The sequence below is a fragment of the Anomaloglossus baeobatrachus genome, chromosome 5 (assembly GCF_048569485.1).
Source record: "Anomaloglossus baeobatrachus isolate aAnoBae1 chromosome 5, aAnoBae1.hap1, whole genome shotgun sequence".
Lineage (NCBI taxonomy): Eukaryota > Metazoa > Chordata > Amphibia > Anura > Aromobatidae > Anomaloglossus > Anomaloglossus baeobatrachus.
The window spans coordinates 532,144,745-532,170,249 of record NC_134357.1 but is presented as its reverse complement, the minus strand read 5'-3'; the positions used below and the strand labels follow the sequence as shown (position 1 = coordinate 532,170,249).

Here is a 25,505-nt window from a genome sequence, read left to right as displayed (position 1 = left end):
TAAAGTTTGCCACAAGCCACCTGGGAGACACACTAAAGATGTGGTAGATGGTGCTCTGGTCAGATGAAACCAAAATCGAGCTTTTTGGGCACAATGCAAACAATATGTTTGGTGTAAAAGCAACACAACTCATCACCCTGAACACACCATCCCCACTGTCAAAAATGGTGGTGGCAGGTGCAGCATCATGGTTTGGGCCTGCTTTGCTTCAGAAAGGATAGGGAAGATAGTTAAAGTTGATGGGAAGATGGATGGAGCCAAATACAGGATCATTCTTGAAGAAAACCTGTTAAGAGTTTTCAAAAGACCTGAGACTGGGACGGAGATTTGTCTTCCAACAAGACAATGATCCCAAACATAAAGCAAAATCTACAATGGAATGGTTCACAAATAAACGTATCCAGGTGTTAGAATGGCCAAGTCAAAGTCCAGACCTGAATCCAATCGAGAATCTGTGGAAAGAGCTGAAAACTGATGTTCAAAAATGCTCTCCATCCAACCTCACTCAGCTCCAGCTATTTGCAAAGGAAGAATGGGCAAGAATTTCAGTCTCTCGATGTGCAAAACTGATAGACACATACCCCAAGCGACTTGCAGCTTTAATCGCAGCAAAAGGTGGCACTACAAAGTATTAACTTAAAGGGGACGAATAATATTACACGCCCCAATTTTCAGTTTTGTATTTTTTACAAAAAACTTAAATAAGCAATAAATGTCGTTCAACTTCACAATTGTGTCCCACTTGTTGTTGATTCTTCACCATAAAATTTAAATTTTTATCTTTATGTTTGAAACCTGAAATGTGGGAAAAGGTTTAAAAATTCAAGGGGGCCGAATACTTTCGCAAGGCACTGTATATAAGGGCCTGTGACTAATATTCATTTTCCCCTATGATTGGCTGTAAACCCATGATGTCATGGGGCTGTGTGTATAGTCAGGTGTTGGAAACTCCTCCCAACTAACAAAGGTAACGTTAAGCCACATGGTTTCCTTTGTTTGACCACCATCTTGTACAAAAGACACATACATATACAGTATATAAATAATACCTTTACATATATTATTAAGTTCCTTCTACACAGACGTCATGTGACCGTATCGTGTGACCCCCGATGTAGCAGTGATGTTGCGTGGGCTTTTGTGTGTGTTTTTTGTTGTGGGTTTTCTCTTTATGCATATTGTTTAACTTTATTTTTCTCCCTTAGTCCCGCTGTTGGACATGAATATTTTTTAGTTTGATCACTGATCTCATGCACTGCTGTACGGCTGTTGCAGGATTAAAGGGTTAATCCGCCTTGATTGGTTCCAGAAATTGGAGAAGTTTCCCACGGGGGTCAGCTGTGATGTACAGCAGTCACCCGCAGGAATTTCAACCGCTGGGCAGTGCTATTCATTTATTAGTCGTTCAGTGTATTTATTCCTCAGCGCCGCTTTTTAACGGGTCTGCGGAAAAAGTACCCTGAACGACTAACATTAAAAAACATATCGGTGGTCATTAATTAAGGGGTTAACCCATGATATATTGTTATGATATAAAGTGTTCATTTGTTTTTTTTTGGGGGGGGGGCAGGTTTATGAGACAATTGAGTAACTATTTAAAATCAAAGTCCCCTTATTAATATGTGTATTGGGCTATGGAGAAAGGAATCAGTTACTAATGATGGTAAAAAATCTTCTATATGGGAACTGTTTTAAAAAATGGATCACATCAGACTATCCTACAAAAAGGTAATGGAGTGTAGATGTAAATAGTAACTTACAACATATATAAGTTTATTATTGTAGTATACATAAAGACATTTCTTCTTACGTACACCGTGTGCAGAATTATTAGGCAAGTTATATTTAACAGGATTTTTTTTTATTATTGATCAACAACTATGTTCTCAATCACCCCAAAAGACTCAAAAATATCAAAGCTTAATATTTTTGGAAGTTGGAGTGGGGTGGTTTTTTTTTTAGATAGGAGGATATCTGTTTGTGCAGGTAACTATAACTGTGCAGAATTATTAGGCAACTTAATAAAAACCAAATATATTTCCATCTCACCTGTTTATTTTCACCAGGTAAACCAATATAACTGCACAAAATTTAGAAATAAACATTTCTGACATGCAAAAACAAAACCCAAAAAATTTAGTGACCAATAAAGCCACCTTTCTTAATGAAGACACTCAACAGCCTACCATCCATAGATCCTGTCAGTTGCTTGATCTGTTTACCATCAACATTGCGTGCAGCAGCCACCACAGCCTCCCAGACACTGTTCCGAGAAGTGTAGTGTTTTCCCTCCCTGTAGATCTCACATTTTATCAAAGACCACAGGTTCTCTTATGGGGTTCAGATCAGGTGAACAAGGGGGCCATGTCATTATTTTTTCATCTTTTAAACCTTTACTGGCCAGCCATGCTGTTGAGTAGTTAGATGCATGTGATGGAGCATTGTCCTGCATGAAAATCATGTTTTTCTAGAATGATAGCGACTTCTTCCTGTACAAAAACTTGAAGAAGTTGTCTTCCAGAAACTGGCAGTAGGTCTGGGAGTTGAGCTTCACTCCATCCTCAACCCGAAAAGGTCCCACAAGTTCATTTTTGAGGATACCAGCCCATACCAGTACCCCACCTCCACCTTTCTTGCGTTTGAGTCGGAGTGGATCTCTCTGCCCTTTACTGATCCAGCCTCTGGCCCATCCATCTGGCCCATCAAGAGTCACTCTCATTTTATCAGTCCATAAAACCTTTGAAAAATTAGTCTTAAGATATTTCTTGGTCCAGTCTTGATGTTTTATCTTATGTTTCTTGTTCAAAGGTGGTCGTTTTTCAGCCTTCCTTACCTTGGCCATGTCCCTGAGTATGGCACACCTTGTGCTTTCTGATACTCCAGTAACGTTACAGCTCTGAAATATGGCCAAACTGGTGGCAAATGGCATCTTGGCAGCTTCACGCTTGATTTTCCTCAATTCATGGGCAGTAATTTTGCGCCTTTTTTGCCCAACACGCTTCTTGCGACCCTGTTGGCTATTTGCCATGAAACGCTTGATTGTTCGGTGATCACACTTCAAAAATTTGGCAATTTCAAGACTGCTGCATCCCTCTGCAAGACATCTCACAATTTTGGACTTTTCAGAGCCTGTCAACTCTCTCTTGTCACGCATTTTGCCAAAGAAAAGGAAGTTGCTTAATAATTAAGCACACCTTATATAGGGTGTTGATGTCATTACACCACACCCCTCCTCATTACAGAGATGAACATCACCTGATTTACTTAATTGGTAGTTGGCTCTCAAGCCTATACAGCTTGGAGTAGGACAACATGTATAAAAAGTATCATGAGATCTAAATACTCATATTTGCCTAATAATTCTGCACACGGTGTAGATTGTGGATATAAAGAAAATGTAATAAATGGCAGATCACTAATATTGGGAGTTTAAAAAGGCTTTTATCCTGTGTGAGTTCTCTGGTGTCTAACAAGACTTGATTTTGTTATAAAACATTTCCCACATTCTGAACATAAAAAAGGTGTCTCCCCTGTGTGAATTCTCTGGTGACTCACAAGATATGATTTTCTTGTAAAACATTTCCCACATTCTGAACATGAAAAAGGTTTCTCCCCTGTGTGAGTTCTCAGGTGTTCAAGAAGAACTGATTTGGTTGCAAAACAATTCCCACATTCTGAACATGAAAAAGGTTTTTCTCCTGTGTGAGTTCTGTGGTGTCCAACAAGAATTGATTTCTTTGCAAAACATTTCCCACATTCTAAACATGAAAAAGGTTTTTCCCCTATGTGACTTTTCTGGTGTTCAATCAGATGTGATTTCTCTGCAAAACATTTCCCACATTCTGAACATGAAAAAGATTTCTCCCGTGTGTGACTTCTCTGGTGTTCAACAAGATGTGATTTCTCTGTAAAACATTTCCCACATTCTGAACATGAATAAGGTTTCTCCCCTGTGTGAGTTCTAAGGTGTATAACAAGATGTGATTTCTCTGCAAAACATTTCCCACATTCTGAACATGAAAAAGGTTTCTCCCCTGTATGAGTTCTGTGGTGTATAACAAGAGTTGATTTCTTTGCAAAACATTTCCCACATTCTAAACATGAAAAAGGTTTTTCCCCTGTGTGAAGTCTCTGGTGTTCAACAAGATGTGATTTCTCTGTAAAACATTTCTTACATTCTGAACATGAAAAAGGTTTCTCCCCTGTGTGAATTCTCTGGTGTCTAACAAGATGTGATTTCTCTGCAAAACATTTCCCACATTCTGAACAAGATAAAGGTTTTTCCCCTGTGTGAGTTATCTGATGTGTAAGAAGATGTAATTTCTGTACAAAACATTTCCCACATTCTGAACATAAAAAAGGTTTCTCCCCTGTGTGAATTCTCTGGTGTCTCACAAGATATGATTTTCTTGTAAAACATTTCCCACATTCTGAACATGAAAAAGGTTTCAACCCTGTGTGAGTTATCAGGTGTTTAAGAAGAACTGATTTGTTTACAAAACAATTTCCACATTCTGAACATGAAAAAGGTTTTTCCCCTGTGTGAGTTTTCTGGTGTTCAACTAGATGTGATTTCTCTACAAAACATTTCCCACATTCTGTACATGAAAAAGGTTTCTCCCCTGTGTGAGTTCTCTGATGTATAACAACACGTGATTTTTGAGCAAAACTTTTCCCACATTCTGAACATGAATATGGCTTCTCCACTGTGCGAATACGCTCATATTTTGCACTTGAAAATGTCTTCTTTGCTTTAAAAGCAGCTTGATTTTTAAAGCCTCTTTTGTCACTTATATTTTTTTTACTAGTCTCTGAGGAATCAAAACATAGGACCTGTTTAAAAGGATCAGATGATAGATCTTTGCTGTGAGGGGATGATGGGATATCAGGAGTAATGTTATTCCCTTCAGTTATGTCTTCTGTGATCATGAGGTCATCTGATTTAAAAATTCGAGATATCAGTTTTCGCTCTGATCTCATGGTACAGTCACCTGCTAAGAATAAACATTATTATTTTTGCATAAAATATTTTAAATTATTTGTATAACATTTCTAAAATATCCATACAATGAGCAATACAGGGTAATATTGTGGTACCGTGTTAGCCAGAAAAATCAATTGAAATACTATGTCCCAAGAATGACAAAAGTATATTAGGAGTGATACCTTTATAGGCTAACCAGAAAAATTATATTAGCAAGCTTTCAGAGCACAAAGGCTCCTTCTTCAGGCAAATTACAAATTAATTACTGAGACCAAATCACAACATTTAAATGAATGTTACAACAGGACATGGGAAAGATGATGCCTCCTAAAGATAAGCCAAGAAAATCAAATGAAGTTTTTTCTTAGAAATGCAGATGAGTTGGAAGTGGTCTATTCAGATTACTTCTGAGGTCCTTCTGGTGGAGGTGTGAAGTGTGTTGTGAATGTCAGTTATGCTTTTGCTGCTGTGAGGCTCCCTCTTGTGGCCAAAAAGGGTTTGGACAGAGACCAGGTGTGTTGAGCAATGAAAGTTTTCATTGCTAACTCTCTGCCTATTTAAACCCTGGTCTGCTGGCAGGCTATGCCGGATGTCAGTTCTTTGTTCACTAGCCTGCTTCAGCCTGCTCCAGACCACATCTACCCCAGATAAGTGCTTGGCTCTTTATTTGTTGTTTTTGTTTGCTCTTATCGGAGTTTGTCATTTGCTGTGGTTATTGTCAGTTTATTTCCAGGCAGGAATCTTCCCTCTCAGTTGCTTAGCTGGGAAGCTCCCTGCAGCTATGTTTAGAGTATTGCACCTATAAGTCCATGTGTTTGTTGCTTCTTGTATTTGTATGGTTCCTGCTTTCTGTTCATTGGTATGACAAGAGCGCCTGGTATAGGACGGAGGTCAGATCTAGCGATCTGAGGGCTTTTTGTACTATCAGGTTTTTGGCTTTTTGTAGGGTTTTTCTCTGGCCACCATCAGCCCCTTTCCTATCCTGTCCTATTTAGTCAGTAATGCCTCACCTTTGCAAATCCTATCATCTATCTGTGTATTGTGTTTTACTATATCACCGCAGTCTTTGGATGTGGGGGGCTTGCTATTCTTTCTATTTTCTGAGGCAGAGAGTTATTCATCTTTCCTTCCTTTAGGATAGCTAGTTCTCCGGCTGGGTTCACGGTGCACAGGATGTTAGTTCACCCTTCAGCTACTTCTAGTGTTGATGGTTAGTAAGGGGATGGCGGCCAGATTAGTTGCCAATGCTCTTGTCACCTTTTACCAATGATTTATGGTGATCTTCCCTGGTTCCGATCATAACAGAAGTGTGTCCATGTAGTGAGTCATAAAACCAGGTGTTAAATTGAGTCCTTTTGTTAAAGATCCAAACATCCTTATTAGTTTGAATTCCCAATTTTTTCTCTCTGTCAACTTTAAAATGACCTTTCAGTATTAGCACTTTTAAATCTGTCATACTATGTCCCTGTCCAGAGAAATGTTTTCCCACAGCCGTGTCCAGTTCATTTTTTATTGTGTGTCTGTGTGTCCTTGTTTGTAGTTTTTGTTTAGTTTCCCCAATATATGTTCCTCCAGGGCTGGTTTTCCTGGTTAGCCTATAAAGGTATCACTCCTAATATACTTTTGTCATTCTTGGGACATAGTATTTCAATTAAAATATCCATAGAAATTGCAAGTTTAGTAGAAAAATTACGTTATTTAATGAGACCAGAGCCGCCATCAGGGCATTACTACTGTGACTGGTGTACCGGGCCCAGTGAAGAGAGGGGGCCTGGGGTAATTACTTAGCTTTATTAAGACCCAGGCAGGACGGGCCCCTTTTCTTCACCAGGCCCCAGTCACAACAGCAACAGAGGGGCCCCGCATTGTCGATTCACTACCTTACATGACTAATTTGCATGCGAAGGGGCAGAGCATGCAAATTAGCCATGTGCTGGAGCAGAGGCGTATCTAGGGGGGGCTGGCGGGGCATCTGCCCTGGTCGCAACTGTCAGGGGGGCGCTGTTAGGCTGTCTGATGCGGCGCTGTGAAAGTCCTCCCAGGAGCTGCGATTGCTTCCTCATAGTGGGAGCCGGCAATTCTCTGAGTGAGGCTGTCAAGCTGACAGCCGCACTCATAGAAACTGCAGCGCGTGGCTCCCACTGCTCAATTGTCCTTCTACAGTCATATGAAAAAGTTTGGGCACCCCTATTAATGTTAACCTTTTTTCTTTATAAGAATTTGGGTTTTGCAACAGCTATTTCAGTTTCATATATCTAATAAATGATGGACTCAGTAATATTTCTGAATTGAAATGAGGTTTATTGTACTAACAGAAAATGTGCAATCTGCAGTTAAACTAAATTTGACATCACAGCCTCCAGTCGCTTTATGTAGCTTTTAATGAGTTCCTGGATCTTGGATGAAGGTATTTTTGACCATTCCTGTTTACAAAACAATTCCAGTTCAGTTAAGTTTGATGGTCGCGGCTTCAAATCATCCCACAGATGTTCAAGGATATTCAGGTCTGGGGACTGGGATGACCATTCCAGAACATTGTAATTGTTCCTCTGCATGAATGCCTGAGTAGATTTGGAGCGGTGTTTAGGATCATTGTCTTGCTGAAATATCCATCCCCTGCGTAACTTCAACTTTGTCACTGATTCATGTACATTATTGTCTAGAATCTGGTGATACTGAGTTGAATCCATGCGACCCTCAACTTTAACAAGATTCCGGGTGCTGGCATTGGCCACACAGCCCCAAAGCATGACGGAACCTCCACCAAATTTTACTGTGGGTAGCAAGTGCTTTTCTTGGAATGCCGTGTTTTTTTGCCTCCTTGCAGACCGCCTTTTTGTATGACCAAACAACTCAATCTTTGATTCATCAGTCCACAGGACCTTCTTCCAAAATGTAACTGGCTTGTCCAAATGTGCTTTTGCATACTTCAGGCGACTCTGTTTGTGGCGTGCTTGCAGAAACGGCTTCTTTCGCATCACTCTCCCATACAGCTTCTTCTTGTGCAAAGTGCGCTGTATTGTTGACCGATGCACAGTGACACCATCTGCAGCAAGATGATGCTGCAGGTCTGTGGATTGTCCTTGACTGCTTCAGTAAGTCAGTAAAAAGTAGTTAGGAGTGTTCAAAACAAGAAATTGATAAGAGTGCCCATACTTATGCACCTGCCAAATTTAGTTTAAATGCAGATTGCACATTTTTTGTTAGTACAATAAAGCTCATTTCAATTCAGAAATATTACTGAGTCCATCATTTATTAGATATATGAAACTGAAATAGCTGTTGCAAAAACCCAAATTGTTATAAAGAAAAAAGGTTAACATTAATAGGGGTGCCCAAACTTTTTCATGACTGTATCTTCAGACGCGAGGACAATTGAAGCGGTGCCCGCCAGTGCTGACTTCCGGGTCAGAGACGACTGTAGTGTGATCAGGTCAGCTGCTCACACTGCTAACCCAGAAGTCAGGGCTACAGAGCAGAGGCGGCAGAGAGCGCTAATGATAAGTGATCCAGTGTGGAGGTGAATAAACGCAAAAGGAACACTATGGGGTGAGGCATTTATGGACACAGAATGGGGGGACAGAGGGTGGGGGGAGTGAACTATCTGTGGACACACTATGGTGGGAAGAGAAGATGGGGAGGGGGGAAGTATCTTTGGACACAAAATGGGAAGAGAGAGGATGAGGGGTGACGTATGGTGGGAGAGAGGATGAGGGGTGACTTATGGGGGGAGAGAAGATGAAGGGTGATGTATGGTGAGAGAGGATGAGGGGTGAAGTATTAAGACATAGTATGTGGAGTGATTGGGGGAATGTATACGGGGGGCAAACGGGAAAGAAATTTTTAGGACACAGAATAAAGAGTGACATGGTATGAGGAGCAAGTGGGGAGGATGGGGCATGAGGGGTAAAAGTATATGGACACAGGAAGGAGGGGGTGGGATGAGAGAGCACAGTATAAAGACTGGGCCGTATAAGGGGACACAGTGTAAAGGACAGTGTGAATAGTAGGCTCAGTATGGAAAGGAGAGAACAGTGAGGGGGGTATGCACCATAAGAGGGACAGTGTGAGGGTCATATTTTGTGCAGAGAATACAGTGGGGGCCATTATTTATTCGGGGGCACAGTGTATGGCAGATATTTTTAAATAGAAGTATAATCAATCTGCTATTTTTAGTGGCATCGTTTCGGGATGTGCTGCAGAAGAACAGAAAGGCTGTAAGTCTGCAGAGACTAGATGTGAATGTGAAAAGTCATCAAGGCATCAGGACAAGATGAAGAATAAAAAGAAACGACTCAGAGACAACATCATCTATAAAAGGTACCAGAATGTAAATGTTTATTTGTGATACTGACGATGTCCCATCATTAGCCCTCGGTTCCACTTGCGCATTGCTTCTGATGTGAGCGCAGAGGGACCACTACTGATCAGCTGTTTATGGTGCAGGTAGCCAAAAATGCTTATTTCCTGATCTGCTCCGTCCTCTGATAGTGTCTGTGGCCAGGCACTGCACATCCGCCTCAATGATTTTAATAGGCGGCTGATGCCACTACTAGAAGACGAAGCAGATCCAGAACTGAGCACTTACGGGCACCTGCCGCCACCGGCACGGCATCTAGAACAGGTGATTGGTGGGGATGCCAGATGCCAGACCTTGATCAATCAGACATTGGTGACCTATCCTAAGGAAAGGCCTTCAATGTTAAAGTAGTGGACAATCTCTTTAATAAAAGTCTTGTACAGGCTGAGAAGTTAAGGGTTACTATGTTTTTATTTATGTTGTTAGGAGCATTAAAGGGATTGTCCAAGTTTGTGATGAGGCTGCAGTCACTCCTTGTGTCACTTTATGTGACTGCAGACTGAATTCTCACAGTGCGCACACTGCATGCTGTCAAATTCTCTGGTGCCGGCGGCGAGAGTGGGAGATTACGAAGCTGCAAGTATAGGATTTACATAGATGTGGTCACATGCTGAACAGAAATGCTCAATGAAAATCAATTGAGTGAGGCTGAACACATCAAATCAGAATGTGGCCAGAAGTGTACAAATCTCATACTTGTGCTCACATGATCGTCCACTCTCGTCACTGGCACCGGAGAATCCTAAAAGTGTGCAGAGCATGCATTTAAAGAATTAAGAAGCATGAAGTCACGAATAGCGTCACAGCAGACTTTCATCTCAAACCTGGACAACCCCTTTAAAAGGAACCTGTCAGGTCAAAAAAGCGTTCTAACCTACAAGCAGGAGCTTGTGTGAGCTGCTAACCCCTTCCTACCCATCCCTGTGTTGTAATATTGTGTAATATGAAAGTAATAAAATAACATTTTATTACTTTCATTCGTCCTATGTAAGGACAGGGTCTCTAGCCCCATGGGCGTCTCATCGCCCTGTGGGCGTCTTCATGCTTTCCATGGTATCACGCCCCTGTTGGTGTGACACCATGGATTTACATCAGCGACTTGACCGTCGCTACTTCAGAATCTCGCGCGTACACGCGCTTACCATTCTCGCCGCCTCATCCTGGTGTTTGCGTGTTGGCTTCTGACGCGCACTGCGCATACTCAGAAGACGTCTGCGGTTCCGGTCATGCGCAGTGTGCGTCAGAAGTCGAGAAGCAAGCGCCAAGATGAGGCCGCGGTGAGAATGGTAAGTGCGCACACGCGAGATTCTGAAGCTGCAGAAGTGAAGTCGCTCATGTAAATCCATGGTATCACGCTCACAGGGGCGTGATAAAATGGAAAGCATGTAGACGCCACAGGGCGATGAGACGCCCATGGGGCTAGAGACCTATGCTGTTTACATAGGACATATGAAAGTAAAGCCCACTTTACACGTTGCAATTAGTTGTACAATCGCATTTGCGATGTGACACGCCCAGGTTGCATACGGGATCTATGAGATTTCACGTTGGTCGTTCATTTGCTGTCACACGAGCGTTAGTAGTCTATGTTAAATTGGTCAATTTTGTGTGCGATCCTTTAGATCATGTGTTCCGTGACGTATGCATTGAGCACCTTTTTTTTTTTTTTTTTTATTGACTTGCCAAGCGTGTGTAATGTGTGTGTAATGCGTGTGTAAGGGATGCGTTTTTACTATGTCATCTGCCATTCAGCTCTGCTACATGGCCGCTAACAGCAGACACAGACAGCCATGTAGCAGAGCTGAATGGCAGATGACAGCAGACACAGACAGAGCCGCACTGTCAGAATGAACTCGGGTGAACTTCACCCGACTTCACGGTCATGCTGCGGCTCTGTCTGTGTCGCGCCCTGATTAGCGGTCACCTGTGAAGGACTCACCGGTGACCGCTAAACTCCTAAGTTACTGAAGTTAGCAGCCCTCTCTCATACTCACCAATCCCCGATCCCCGGCACTGCACGGCATTCACACTGCTCCGGCGGCTTTTACTGTTTTGAAAAAGCCGGCCGCCCATTAAACAATCTGGTATTCCCTGCTTTCCACGCCCACCGGCGCCTATGATTGGTTACAGTGAGACACGCCCCCCACGCTGAGTGACAGGTGTCACACTGCACCCAATCACAGCAGCCGGTGGGCGTGTCTATACTGTGTATTGAAATAAATAATTAAATAATTAAAAAAAACGGCGTGCGGTTCCCCCCAATTTTAAAACCAGCCAGATAAAGCCATACGGCTGAAGGCTGGTATTCTCAGGATGGGGAGCTCCACGTTATGGGGAGCCCCCCAGCCTAACAATATCAGCCAACAGCCGCCCAGAATTGCCGCATACATTATATGCGACAGTTCTGGGACTGTACCCGGCTCTTCCCGATTTGCCCTGGTGCGTTGGCAAATCGGGGTAATAAGGAGTTATTGGCAGCCCATAGCTGCCAATAAGTCCTAGATTAATCATGTCAGGCGTCTATGAGACACCCTCCATGATTAATCTGTAAGTGACAGTAAAAAAACACACACACATGAAAAAATCCTTTATTAGAAATAAAAAACACAAACACATTCCCTCATTACCAATTTATTAACCCCCGACAAACCCTCCATGTCCGGCGTACTCCACAGTCCTCCAGCGTCGCGTCCAGCTCTGCTGCATGGAGGTGACAGGAGCAGCAGCAGACACCGCCGCTCCGGTCACCTCCACGCAGGTAATGAAGACAGCCGGCGATCAGCTGAGCTGTCAGTGAGGTTACCCGCTGTCACTGGATCCAGCGGTGGATGCAGCGGTGGCCGCGGGTAACCTCAGTTACAGCTCAGCTGATCGCGCTACTCACCTCCGCTCCGGTCAGCTCCAGTCAGCAACTGAGGTGAGTAGCGCGATCAGCTGAGCGGTCACTGAGCTTACCCGCGGCCACCGCTGCATCCACCGCTGGATCCAGTGACAGCGGGTAACCTCAGTGACAGCTCAGCTGATCGCCGGCTGTCTTCATTACCTGCGTGGAGGTGACCGGAGCGGCGGTGTCTTCTGCTGCTCCTGTCACCTCCATGCAGCAGAGCTGGACGCGACGCTGGAGGACTGTGGAGTACGCCGGACATGGAGGGTTTGTCGGGGGTTAATAAATTGGTAATGAGGGAATGTGTTTGTGTTTTTTATTTCTAATAAAGGATTTTTTCATGTGTGTGTGTTTTTTTACTGTCACTTACAGATTAATCATGGAGGGTGTCTCATAGACGCCTGACATGATTAATCTAGGACTTATTGGCAGCTATGGGCTGCCAATAACTCCTTATTACCCCGATTTGCCAACGCACCAGGGCAAATCGGGAAGAGCCGGGTACAGTCCCAGAACTGTCGCATATAATGTATGCGGCAATTCTGGGCGGCTGTTGGCTGATATTGTTAGGCTGGGGGGCTCCCCATAACGTGGAGCTCCCCATCCTGAGAATACCAGCCTTCAGCCGTATGGCTTTATCTGGCTGGTTTTAAAATTGGGGGGAACCGCACGCCGTTTTTTTTAATTATTTAATTATTTATTTCAATACACAGTATAGACACGCCCACCGGCTGCTGTGATTGGGTGCAGTGTGACACCTGTCACTCAGCGTGGGGGCGTGTCTCACTGTAACCAATCATAGGCGCCGGTGGGCGGGGAAAGCAGGGAATACGAAATTGTTTAATGGGCGGCCGGCTTTTTCAAAACAGTAAAAGCCGCCGGAGCAGTGTGAATGCCGTGCAGCGTCGGGGATCGGGGATCGGTGAGTATATGAGAGAGGGGGATAGACTGACATGGACAGAGAGTGAGGGACAGAGATAGTGACCGACTGACAGAGATTAGTGAATGACAGACATTGTGAGGCGCTTCAGAACGCAGCTTTTCAGCTGCGCTCTGAAGCGGCCCTTTTTTAAGCTGCGGTGCAGAGCGCACACCTGCGCACATAGCCACAGACACCAAAATCGTATGAGGGATGTCACACGTTACAATTGACTAGGTTCGTGCAACAAAACGCTCAATTCTAGAGAATGATACGATGTGTTTGCGATCAACGGTTTTGCGTTCAATCCTGATCGCAAGTAGATGTCACACGCAGATACCTCACAAACGATGCCGGATGTGCGTCACTTACAACTTGACCCCAACGACGGATTGTGAGATATATTGAAGCGTGTGTAGCGGGCTTAATAAAATGTACAAGGCTCCTGCTTGTAGGTCAGAACACTTTTTTGACCTGACAGGTTCCCTTTAATTTTAAAATTAAGCCATGTAGTATCCTCACTGCTAACAGTGTGTAATATACTCACTGTCACAATTCAGCTCTGCTCGCTGGGTCCAGCATCACCACATGGCTACTCCACTTATATGAGATTTTCATACTTACATCTGACAATTAGCTTTTCTTCCTACGTTGCTCATTGAACATTGAGAGAATTATTAAGAGAAGCTCATCATCACGTGACCAAGTGTGCAAATTACACGAGTGATTGGTCACATGACACCCACCCAAACTGCTTGGTTGAGGGGGGCGCCAAACTGAATTCTTGCCTCTGGGTGCTGGAAAGCCTAGATACACCTCTGGCTGGAGTGGAGGCAGGGTCATTGGAGCAGAGCAGGGCGCCATCGCATCATTGTTGGGTCGTGCAGCAGGGTGGTGAGGTCATCACTCTGCGACCTCATTACACTCCTGCAAGTAACAGTGGTTGAGGTGGCGAGGACGAGGCAGCCAGCGTGGATAGGTAAGTGCTATGAGCTTAAGATGATCGCTGGGGCTGGTGGAGTGGCTGTCAGCTGATCCCTGCTCGGGGCCGCCCGCCGACCGCAGGCCTGCCGACCCAGCCCCTGCCTTGCTTCAGCTAGATGCATGGGAGGGTGCTGAAATGCATCATGGCTCACTGCTTAGAGAAGACGCCGTACAACGTGGGAGCCGGGAAGGGTGAGTAAAATGTTGGGGTTTTTTTTGCAGCAGACAAATATGCCAGGAGGCCCCTAGGATGGGACATATATGCCAGGAGGAGGACATATTCACTAGGAAGTGTCAGAAACCAGGATGGGAACATATATACCCGCATGTGCCCAGAAGGGGGATAGAGATTATATATATATATATATATATATATATATATATATATATATATATATATATATATATATATATATTTATAGTGAGGCAGTGACAGGGGTAATATTTGAAGACCGCTTTGTGTCCCCCAGAATGTGTCTGGAAACCCTCTGAGTTTGCTATAGCTATTACGGGGAGTATAGCACAAAGAGTAACAGGGAGACAGATCCTTCCTCTCAGTCCAGGTTTTGTAGCAATCCTCATGTCCATGATTTTAGTTTAAATCTTGCAGAGCACATCAGGGTGTATCTCAGTTGAGAGCCAGGCTTGATGAAGCTAACACATGCTATGTGAGCTGAGCTGGCTCTGTGTGGAGTGAACACAGGCCAAGAGTGTGAGCCTAGAAGAACCTTAAACAGATCCCTGCGGTTAACGGGGTCCTAAGGTAACAAGACTTTTTCATACAAAGGATTTGTCTATATGCACTGGCTGTGATCCGGAAGAGACTTTGACTGTGGGAAATTGGATCTATTTAAGCTGCAACAATAAATAGACTGTTGGTGTGAACACGCTGCTGCCTCACGTTTTTGCCCAAGCAACGCTGCTACCTCACATTATATTATATATATCTGGGTGTGCACATTTTTACTTTGCAGCTTATTTTCTGTCATGTTATAATTCCTTTTTTTTTGCATAGTTTTTGTTTTTTGTTGGCACCCCTCCTTTTATTTATATTTATTACATTGTGGTGCCCACTACTTCTTGCTTAACAAAATACTGCAGGTAGCAGTGCGTGTGTTTGTGGGAGGGGTGTATTATCCAAAGGGCCAGTGTGTGTGTGGATATTATACATAGAGGCAGTGTGGCAGAGATATTATGGAGATGGTCGGTGTAAGAGGTGTATTAATAATTTTCTGAGGGACATACCTCATTTCCTGGAACAACTTCAAGGGTCCTAACACTTTTGGCCATGACTGTATGTATATGTATATGTATTATTATATATATATACACACACACACACACATATACATACACACACACACACATTTTTCCAAGAGTGGCAGTGGCACTTACGAATATGAGTGCAGAGGACGACCCAGAAGCCTTTCTCTCCGTGTTTGAGAGGACTGCTGAGCGAGAGAAATTGTCTATCGACCGTTGGACTGATGTCGTGGCCCCGTTCTTGGTAGGTGAACCACAAAAGCCTACCTGGAGCTCAGCACGGAGGATGCCAAGGACTATGGCACACTAAAAGGTGAGATCCTTGCACGAATGGGGGTTAACACTTATCTCAGGGCCCAGAGAGTGACTCAGTGGTCCTTTGTGGAGGGAAAACCTGCACGTTCACAGGCCCATGTCTTACTGGACCTTGTGAAAAAATGGCTCCAGCCGGAGACCTTGAACCCCGGAAAGATGATCGAGCGGGTGGTGTTTGAACGGTTTGTGCGGAGTTTGCCAGCCCCCATTCAACGGTGGGTGGGACAGGGGGATCCCGGTACCCTAGACCAACTAGTGAATTTGGTGGAACCCTACACAGCTACCCAGGAGTTGATCCGGGACTCTGCTTCACGGCGGGCACTCCGTAGGGATACGCCCCCTTCACAGTTGGTGAAAGACTCCCATCCCTCCTCGGGTGCTGCCCCGTCTTCAGCCCTGGCAGAGAGTAAACCCCAGACTAAGGTCAGCCGCAGTCCCGGTTCCCCAAAGTCGGACACCCGAAACAGGGACACCTCTGCTGTTATGTGCTGGCGGTGCCATCAGCTCGGGCATGTGATGGCACAGTGCCCACTCACATCAGAACCCATGGACTGCCGGTACGCTCGCCGGGAATCAATGTATGACCATACTGTTTGTGCCGTAAGCACTGTTACTATAGGGGAGGAGCCCCATCTCTGCAAAGTACGTGTTAATGGCTATACAGCAGAGGGTTTGTTGGACTCAGGAAGTGTAGTGACTCTTGTACATGCCTCCTTGGTCTCCGGGGAAAACCCCACGGGACATAAAGTAGGGGTACTTTGTATTCATGGAGACCTACGTGAATACCCTATGGAAAGGGTCACCATTGCTACCTCATGTGGAGAGGTTCAACATGACGTGGGGGTGATGAAAAGACTTCCATATGATGTTATTTTGGGAAGAGACTTGCCCCTGTTCTGGACATTATGTGGGAGGCGACCTAGCCCTCCAAGGTGTATGATTGAACCAGGCCCTGAGCCGGACGATCCAGACTCAGGGATACCTGCCGTAGGGGTCACCAGTATAGGGACAGAGTGTAACCCTGCCAGGTTCCCCCTAGAGGTAATGGCAGGAGAGGTTGAGCCACTCGAGGCAATCCCAGAGTTGAACGTGTCTCCAGATAATTTTGGAACAGCACAGCTCCGGGACCCCACATTGGCTCCTGGAAGTGGAAATGTACAGGTAATTGATGGGGTACCTCAGCGGCCTGGTGCCAAGCTGGAAACTCCCTACATGGCTCTAAAGCGAGAGTTGCTCTATCGGGTTGATAAAATCCGGGGGGAAATAGTGGAACAGTTGGTGGTCCCTTAGCCGTACCGCCGTAAGGCCTTTGAATTGGCTCATAACCACCGAATGAGTGGGCACCTAGGGGAAGAGAAAACGCGGGAACGCATGTTTCAGCGATTTTACTGGCCAGGGGTCGGCGCAGAAATTAAGAGGTTCTGTGAGTCCTGCCCCGTTTGTCAGTTGACCGCACCCACGCACCGTTTCCGTAGTCCTCTGATACCTTTACCCATTATAGAGGTGCCTTTTGAGCGGATTGCTATGGATCTGATCGGACCCATTGTAAAATCAGCCCGTGGTCACCAGCACATCCTGGTAGTGATAGATTACGCGACGAGTTATCCGGAGGCCGTTCCACTGCGTCACACCTCGGCGAAGCTTATTGCTCGGGAGTTGTTTGCTATGTTCTGTCGCGTGGGGTTACCCAAAGAAATCCTGACCGATCAGGGCACTCCCTTTATGTCTAAAATTACGAAGGAACTGTGCAAACTCCTCCAGATCAAGCAGCTACGCACGTCAGTGTACCATCCCCAGACCGATGGTCTAGTGGAACGTTTTAATAAAACTCTGAAGGCTATATTGAAAAAGGTGGTCTCCAAAGAGGGGAAAGATTGGGACATGTTATTGCCCTATTTAATGTTCGCTATCCGCGAGGTCCCACAATCTTCCACCGGGTTCTTGGCATTTGAGTTACTGTATGGCAGACATCCGCGGGGACTGATGGACATTGTTAAGGAAACTTGGGAACAGGAGCCCACCCCTCACAAAAGCACGGTGGAATACGTTATGGGTATGCAGGATCGTATCACGGCAGTAATGCCCATTGTTAAAGAGCATTTGCTGGATGCTCAGGCGGCCCAAAGAACTCAGTATAATAGAAAGGCCTCCGTCAGGTCTTTTAAACCGGGAGAACGTGTCTTAGTCCTAATACCTACCGCAGAATGTAAGTTCTTAGCCAAATGGCAAGGTCCCTATGAGATGCGGGAGAAAGTAGGGGAAGTAAACTATAAGATGTATCAGCCAGGTAGAAGAAAACCAGAGCAAATATACCATGTAAACCTGCTGAAGGCGTGGGAAGACAAAGAATGTATGGTGGCTGACGTAACGTTGGACCTAACCTTTTCAGGTGCCTCGACAACAACAAAGGAGGAGTCCCCTGATGATGAATTGGGAGTAAGGATAGGGGATTCTCTCAAAACAGCAGAGACTGGAGTCTCGGAGGTTAGTACAGCGGAATACGGATGTGTTCTCAAGCCTACCCGGCCGAACAACCATAATCCACCATGATATTGTCACCGAGCCTCAAGTAAGGGTACGCCTGAGGCCATACCGGGTACCAGAGGCTCGTAGGCAAGCCATTGTGGAGGAGGTAAAAAAGATGCTCCAACAAGGGGTTATTGAAAAATCCACGCGCGAAGGGGCCAGTCCCATTGTGCTGATCCCGAAACCAGACGGTTCTTTAAGATTTTGTAATGACTTCCGAAAGTTAAATGAGGTTTCGAAATTTGATATGTATCCCATGCCCAGGGTCGACGAGCTGATTGAGAGACTGGGACGGGCCCAGTACTTCACGACTCTCGATCTCACTAAAGATTACTGGCAGGTGCCGCTGACAGAGGCGGCAAAAGAAAAGACCGCTTTTGTCACGCCAGGGGGGCTCTACCACTATGTCGTCTTGCCATTTGGGTTATATGGGGCTCCGGCCACGTTTGAGAGATTAATGGACATAGTGTTAGAACCCCATCAACCATATGCCTCTGCATATTTGGATGACATCATCATCTATAGCAGTGACTGGAGCACCCACCTATTTCAGGTACAAGTGGTAGTGGATTCGCTTAGAGCTGCTGGTCTGACGGCGAATTCACACAAATGTGCTATGGGTCTCAAAGAAGCCCGTTACTTGGGGTATGTGATAGGCCAAGGGGTTATCAAGCCACAAGTAAATAAAATCGAAGCCATTCAAAACTGGCCTCGTCCCCTTACCACAAAACAGGTAAGAGCCTTTCTGGGTATAATGGGGTATTACCGACGATTCATACCCAATTTTGCTGGAAGGTCGGCGCCTTTGACCAATCTCTTAAAAGGGAAGAAGTCGGTCATTGTCCACTGGAATACACAAGCAGAGGAAGCCTTTCAGGCGCTAAAGGTAGTCCTATGTGGTCAGCCTGTCCTTGCCAACCCTGACTTTCAAAAGAAGTTTATAGTACAGGCAGATGCCTCTGAGGTGGGTCTGGGTGCAGTTCCGTCCCAGGAGATAGATGGAGAAGAGCACCCGATCACCTATTTGGAGTAGAAAACTCACCCCGTCAGAGAAGAACTATAGCATAGTGAAGAAGAAGTGCCTGGCCATGAAATGGGCTCTGGAATCCCTACGCTACTACCTGCTGGGGCGACACATTCGCCTGGTGACAGACCACTCTCCTTTGGTCTGGATGAGGAATGCCAAGGAGAGAAATGCTAGTCACCAGGTGGTTTCTCTCCTTGCAGAACTTTCACTTTTCTGTAGAACATCGGGCTGGTAGGTTGCAGGGCAATGCGGATGCCCTCTCCAGGGCCCCCTGTATGTTGGCGTATGTTCAACCCCGCCCGTTTGAACTGAGGGGGGGATATGTGAGGCAGTGACAGGGGTAATATTTGAAGACCGCTTTGTGTCCCCCAGAATGTGTCTGGAAACCCTCTGAGTTTGCTATAGCTATTACGGGGAGTATAGCATAAAGAGTAACAGGGAGACAGATCCTTCCTCTCAGTCCAGGTTTTGTAGCAATCCTCATGTCCATGATTTTAGTTTAAATCTTGCAGAGCACCTCAGGGTGGGTCTCAGGTGAGAGCCAGGCTTGATGAAGCGAACGCATGCTGTGTGAGCTGAGCTGGCTCTGTGTGGAGTGAACACAGGCCAAGAGTGTGAGCCTAGGAGAACCTTAAACAGATCCCTGCGGTTAACGGTGTCCTAAGGTAACAAGACTTTTTGATACAAAGGATTTGTCTATATGCACCGGCTGTGATCCGGAAGAGACTTTGACTGTGGGAAATTGGATCTATTTATGCTGCAACAAAAAATAGACTGTTGGTGTGAACACGCTGCTGCCTCACGTTTTTGCCCAAGTAACGCTGCTACCTCACATTATACAGTCATGGCCAAAAGTTTTGAGAATGCTACAAATATTAAATTTTACAAAGTCTACTGCTTAAGTTTTTCTAATGGCAATTTGCATATACTGCAGAATGTCATAAAGAGTGATCAGCTTAACAGCAATTACTTGCAAAGTCAATATTGGCTAAGAAAATGAACTTTAACCCCCAAAACACATTTCAACATCATTGCATTCCTGCCTTAAAAGGAGCAGCTAACATTGTTTTAGTGATTGTTCCATTAAACACAGGTGTGGGTGTTGATGAGGACAGGGCTGGCGATCAATCAGTCATGATTAAGTAAGAATGACACCACTGGACACTTTAAAAGGAGGCTGCTGCTTGGTATCATTGTTTCTCTTCAGTTAACCATGGTTATCTATAAAGAAACACGTGCAGCCATCATTGCTCTGCACAAAAATGGCCTAACAGGGAAGAGTATCGCAGCTACAAAGATTGCACCTCAGTCAACAATCTATCGCATCATCAAGAACTTCAAGAAGAGAGCTTCCATTGTTGCCAAAAAGGCTCCAGGGCGCCCAAGAAGGACCAGCAAACACCAGGACCGTATGTTAAAACTGTTTCAGCTGCAGGATCGGACTACCAGCAGTGCCGAGCTAGCTCAGCAATGGCAGCAGGCTGGAGTGAGTGCTTCTGCACGCACTGTGAGGCGGAGACTCTTTGAGCAAGGCCTGGTTTCAAGGAGGGTAGCAAAGAAGCCACTTCTCTCCAGAAAAAACATCAGGGACCGACTGATATTCTGCAAAAGGTACAGGGAATGGACTGCTGAGGACTGGGGTAAAGTCATTTTCTCAGATGAATCCCCTTTTCGATTGTTTGGGACATCTGGAAAACAGCTTATTAGGAGAAGAGGTGAGCGCTACCACAAGTCTTGTCTCATGCCAACTGTTAAGGATCCTGAAACGATTCATGTGTGGGGTTGCTTCTCAGCCAAGGGAATCGGCTCACTCACAGTCTTGCCTAAAAACACTGCCATGAATAAAGAATGGTACCAGAATGTCCTCCAAGAGCAACTTCTCCCAACTGTCCAAGAGCAGTTTGGCGCCCAACAATGCCTTTTCCAGCATGATGGAGCACCTTGCCATAAAGCAAAGGTGATCACTAAATGGCTCATGGAACAAAACATAGAGCATGACTAAGACCGTGTAATACGGTCGAAACGCGTCGCTAGTCATTCTTCCCCTGCCCAGGGGCTGTCTGTACCTACCTCCATATTTGTGCACATGGAATAAACCATATGGAAATTTATATTGAAGAGTGCCTTCTTTCCTGCGCTGGACTTTATCTCACATGGCCTGGAAACTCCCCAGATCTTAATCCCATTGAGAACTTGAGAGCAATCATCAAGAGCCGGGTGGACAAACAAAAAACAACAAATTCTGGCAAAATGCAAGCATTGCTTATGCAAGAATGGACAGCTATCAGTCAGGATTTGGTCCAGAAGTTGATTGAGAGCATGCTAGGGAGAATTGCAGAGGTCCTGAAGAAGAAGGGTCAACACTGCAAATATTGACTTGCTGCATTAACTCATTCTAACTGTCAATATAACCTTTTGGTACTCATAATATTATTGCAATTATATTTCTGTATGTGATGGTAACATCAGACAAACACAATTAAAAAACAGAGGGCAACAGATCATGTGAAAATATAATTATGGTGTCATTCTTAAAACTTTTGGCCATGACTGATATATATTATATATAGCTGGGTGTGCACATGCCAAGGGTGTTAGCCTAGGAGAACCTTAAACAGATCCCTGCGGTTAACGGGGTCCTAAGGTAACAAGACTTTTTGATACACAGGATTTGTCTATATGCACTGGCTGTGATCCGGAAGAGACTTTGACTGTGGGAAATTGGATCTATTTATGCTGTAACAATAAATAGACTGTTGTTGTGAACACGCTGCTGCCTCACATTATATTATATATATTATATATATATATCTGGGTGTGCACATTTTTACTTTGCAGCTTATTTTCGGTCATGTTATAATTCCTTTTTTTTGCATAGTTTTTGTTTTTTGTTGGCACCCCTCCTTTTATTTATATTTATTACATTGTGGTGCCCACTACTTCTTGCTTAACAAAGTATTGCAGGTAGCAGTGTGTGTGAGGGGGAGGGGTGTATTATCCAAAGGGCCAGTGTGTGTGTGTGGATATTATACATAGAGGCAGTGTGGCAGAGATATTATGGAGATGGTCGGTGTAAGGGGTGTATTAATAATTTTCTGAGGCAAATACCTCATTTTCTAGAACATCTTCAAGGGTCCTAACACTTTTGGCCATGACTGTCTGTCTGTCTGTCTATTTATATATATATATATATATATATATATATATATATATATATATATATATATATATATATATATATATATATATATATATATATATATATATATATATATATATATATATATATATTATATATATTTATATATATACACACATATATATATATACATATATATATATATATATATATATATATACATATATATACATACATATACATATATACATATATATATATATATATATATGTACATATATATATATACATACATACATATACATATTGTGAGACTGTGACCGGGGTTGTCTATGATGGCCGGTATGTCTCGCCCCGGTTGTGCTCACTCCATGATAGAAAGTACATCCACTCTAGGGTTAATGCTGTTTCCTTACAGGCTGAAGGAAGGGTTAAATGCAAACAGGAACAAGGGCAGGTGTGCCGGGTGTGAGGGAGTGAACACAACTCCCTGAGTTCTCTGCTGGAGAGGCACATGTATATTGGTGTGGACTTTTGTTTGGACATTAAAACCGTGTGCTGTGGAACTTAATGCCTGGATCCCGTGTCTTCTGCTGCGCAGCCGACCGTGCTACCTCACATATGGTGGAGAATGCGGGCATCCCAGCCGGTGAGGTGTAGCTTCCTTTTCTGGTGACCCGGTAGCACATGTCCTGGATTCAAGCGGCTATACTACAGCCCAAACCCAGCGACGCCATGGAGGACATACTAAAGCATTTGGCTCAGGCTAATGCACAGCAGCAACAGACCAATGCACACCTGCTCCAATCCTTGAAATCGCAGGACCAAAGACACCAAGAACAGCTGGTTGAGGCCAATGCACGTCAGCAGCAAGCCTTACAATTGCAGGAACAAAGACATCAAGAACAGATGGTTCTCCTGGCCAAGTTGATCCGTGCCGGACCGGCAGCAACAACCCCGGGACCGGGTGATGACGGCAGCGTCCGGAAAGCGGTGAGACAAGCGTTGCAAAAGATGACCCCGGGGGATGATGTGGAAGCGTTCCTGGCGGTGTTTGAGCGGTGGCCGAGCGGGAAAAGCTGCCGACCCCCCAGTGGGCTGAGGTATTGTCGCCCTATCTGATGGGGGAACCCCAAAAAGCGTACCTGGACCTCTGTACCGAGGACGCCATTGACTATGTGACCCTAAAAGCCGAAATACTGGCACGGTTGGGGGTGAATACCTATGTACGGGCTCAGCGGGTAAATCAGTGGTTCTATGAGGAAGCCAAACCCGTACGCTCCCAGGCCTATGACTTGTTGCATCTTGTAAAAAAGTGGTTGCAGCCTGACACTCTGAGCCCGGCGCAGATGGTGGAAAGGGTAGTAGTGGATCGTTTTGTGCGCACTTTACCCGTCACCGTTCAACGGTGGGTAGGACAGGGTGACCCGAGTACCCTGGACCAATTAGTGTCCCTGGTAGAGCGGCATGTGGCTACGCAGGACTTAATACGGGACACTGAGACTTTGCGTACCGCCCGTCGGTCCGGCCCCTCCAAGCCTAGGGCCAAGGACCCACCGCTGACAACGGTGCAGGAGTCCCCTACCGTCCCGTCTGAGGCCGAGGCCGCCAATCCTGAGGTCCAGAAGGTTCTGTACCCTAAACGACAACCCATCAAGGGGGTTTCCGTCCCCATTAGATGTTGGCGGTGCCAGCGGGTGGGACATATGGAAGCCCAGTGTCCACTCACCACGGAGCCCATGGATTGTGGGGTTACCCGGCGGGGTTCAATGTATGCTCAGGTGGTGTGTACCGCTGACCTGGTCTCCCCAGAGACGGAGCCCCACTTGTGCCAAATACAGGTGAATGGATGTCCGGTTACAGGATTGTTGGATTCCGGAAGCTTAGTGACCCTTGTGCGATCCACCTTGAGGGCTAAAGTAAAGGCCACAGGACGTACCGTGGGGGTGGTTTGCATACATGGGGACCGCCGAGACTATCCCACGGGGATTGTCACCATCACAGCACCTTGCGGTCAGGTGCAACATGAGGTGGGACTTCTTAACACTCTTCCTTATGACGTGATCCTAGGAAGGGATCTGCCCTATTTTTGGACTTTATGGAGGGGACCCCCTAAGTCCCCTCAGATATTGGTCAGTCCGGGACCTGAGCCCTACAATCCCGAATCCGGGACGCCTGCCGTAGGGGTCACCATGATAGGGACAGAGTGTGAACCCGATAGGTCACCCCTAGAGGTATTGGCAGGAGAGGCTGAGATGGTCCAGCCCATCCCGGAGTTGGAGGCGTCCCCGGATACGTTTGGGACAGCCCAACTCCAGGACCCTACGTTAATACATGCCCGGAGTCGGGTGACCGTAGTTGACGGGGTGGCACAGCTGCCCGGTGCCCAGGTAAGGTACCCCCATTTCGCTCTTAAGCAAGATTTACTCTATCGGGTAGATGAAATACGGGGCGTGGGGGTAGAACAGTTGGTGGTGCCCCAGCCGTATCGCCGGCGGGTCCTCGACTTGGCTCATAAACACCTGATGAGTGGCCACCTAGGGGTCAAGAAAACGCAGGAGCGAATATTGCAAAGGTTCTATTGGCCCGGGGTCTTTGGGGAGGTAAAACGGTTCTGCGAAACCTGCCCGGAGTGTCAGCTTACCGCACCCCTGACCCATTTTCGCAGTCCGTTGGTACCGTTACCCATTATAGAAGTCCCTTTTGAACGGATAGGGATGGATCTGGTGGGGCCCCTCGTAAAGTCCGCTCGAGGGCACCAACACATCCTAGTGATCGTTGACTATGCCACCCGGTATCCCGAGGCGATACCTCTCAGACATACTGCAGCAAAGCTTATAGCTCGGGAGTTGTTTGCTGTGTTCTGCCGGGTGGGGTTGCCCAAGGAGATCCTTACGGATCAGGGGACCCCATTCATGTCTAAAGTGACCAAAGAGCTATGCCGGCTACTCCAGATCAAGCAGTTGCGTACGTCTGTGTATCATCCTCAAACGGACGGTTTAGTCGAGCGTTTCAATAAAACCCTGAAAACCATGCTAAAAAGGGTGATTTCAAAAGACGGGAAAGACTGGGATATGATGCTTCCCTATTTGATGTTTGCCATC

The 25,505-nt window shown here is 45.6% G+C and overlaps 1 protein-coding gene across 2 annotated transcripts in view; it reads right to left on the bottom strand.

The window, feature by feature from the left end:
- Positions 1–439: 439 nt before the first annotated feature.
- The window catches only part of LOC142312118 (uncharacterized), a 70,450-nt gene continuing 45,384 nt past the window's right edge, over positions 440–25,505 (bottom strand). Inside the window, exon 9 of one of the 2 annotated variants that reach the window (XM_075351003.1) lies at positions 440–4,994. In XM_075351003.1, coding sequence (XP_075207118.1) covers positions 3,442–4,994 — 1,553 coding nt within the window. In that variant the 3' untranslated portion in view covers positions 440–3,441. The remainder of the gene's footprint in view (positions 4,995–25,505) is intronic. The other variant, XM_075351004.1, reaches the window with a different exon arrangement.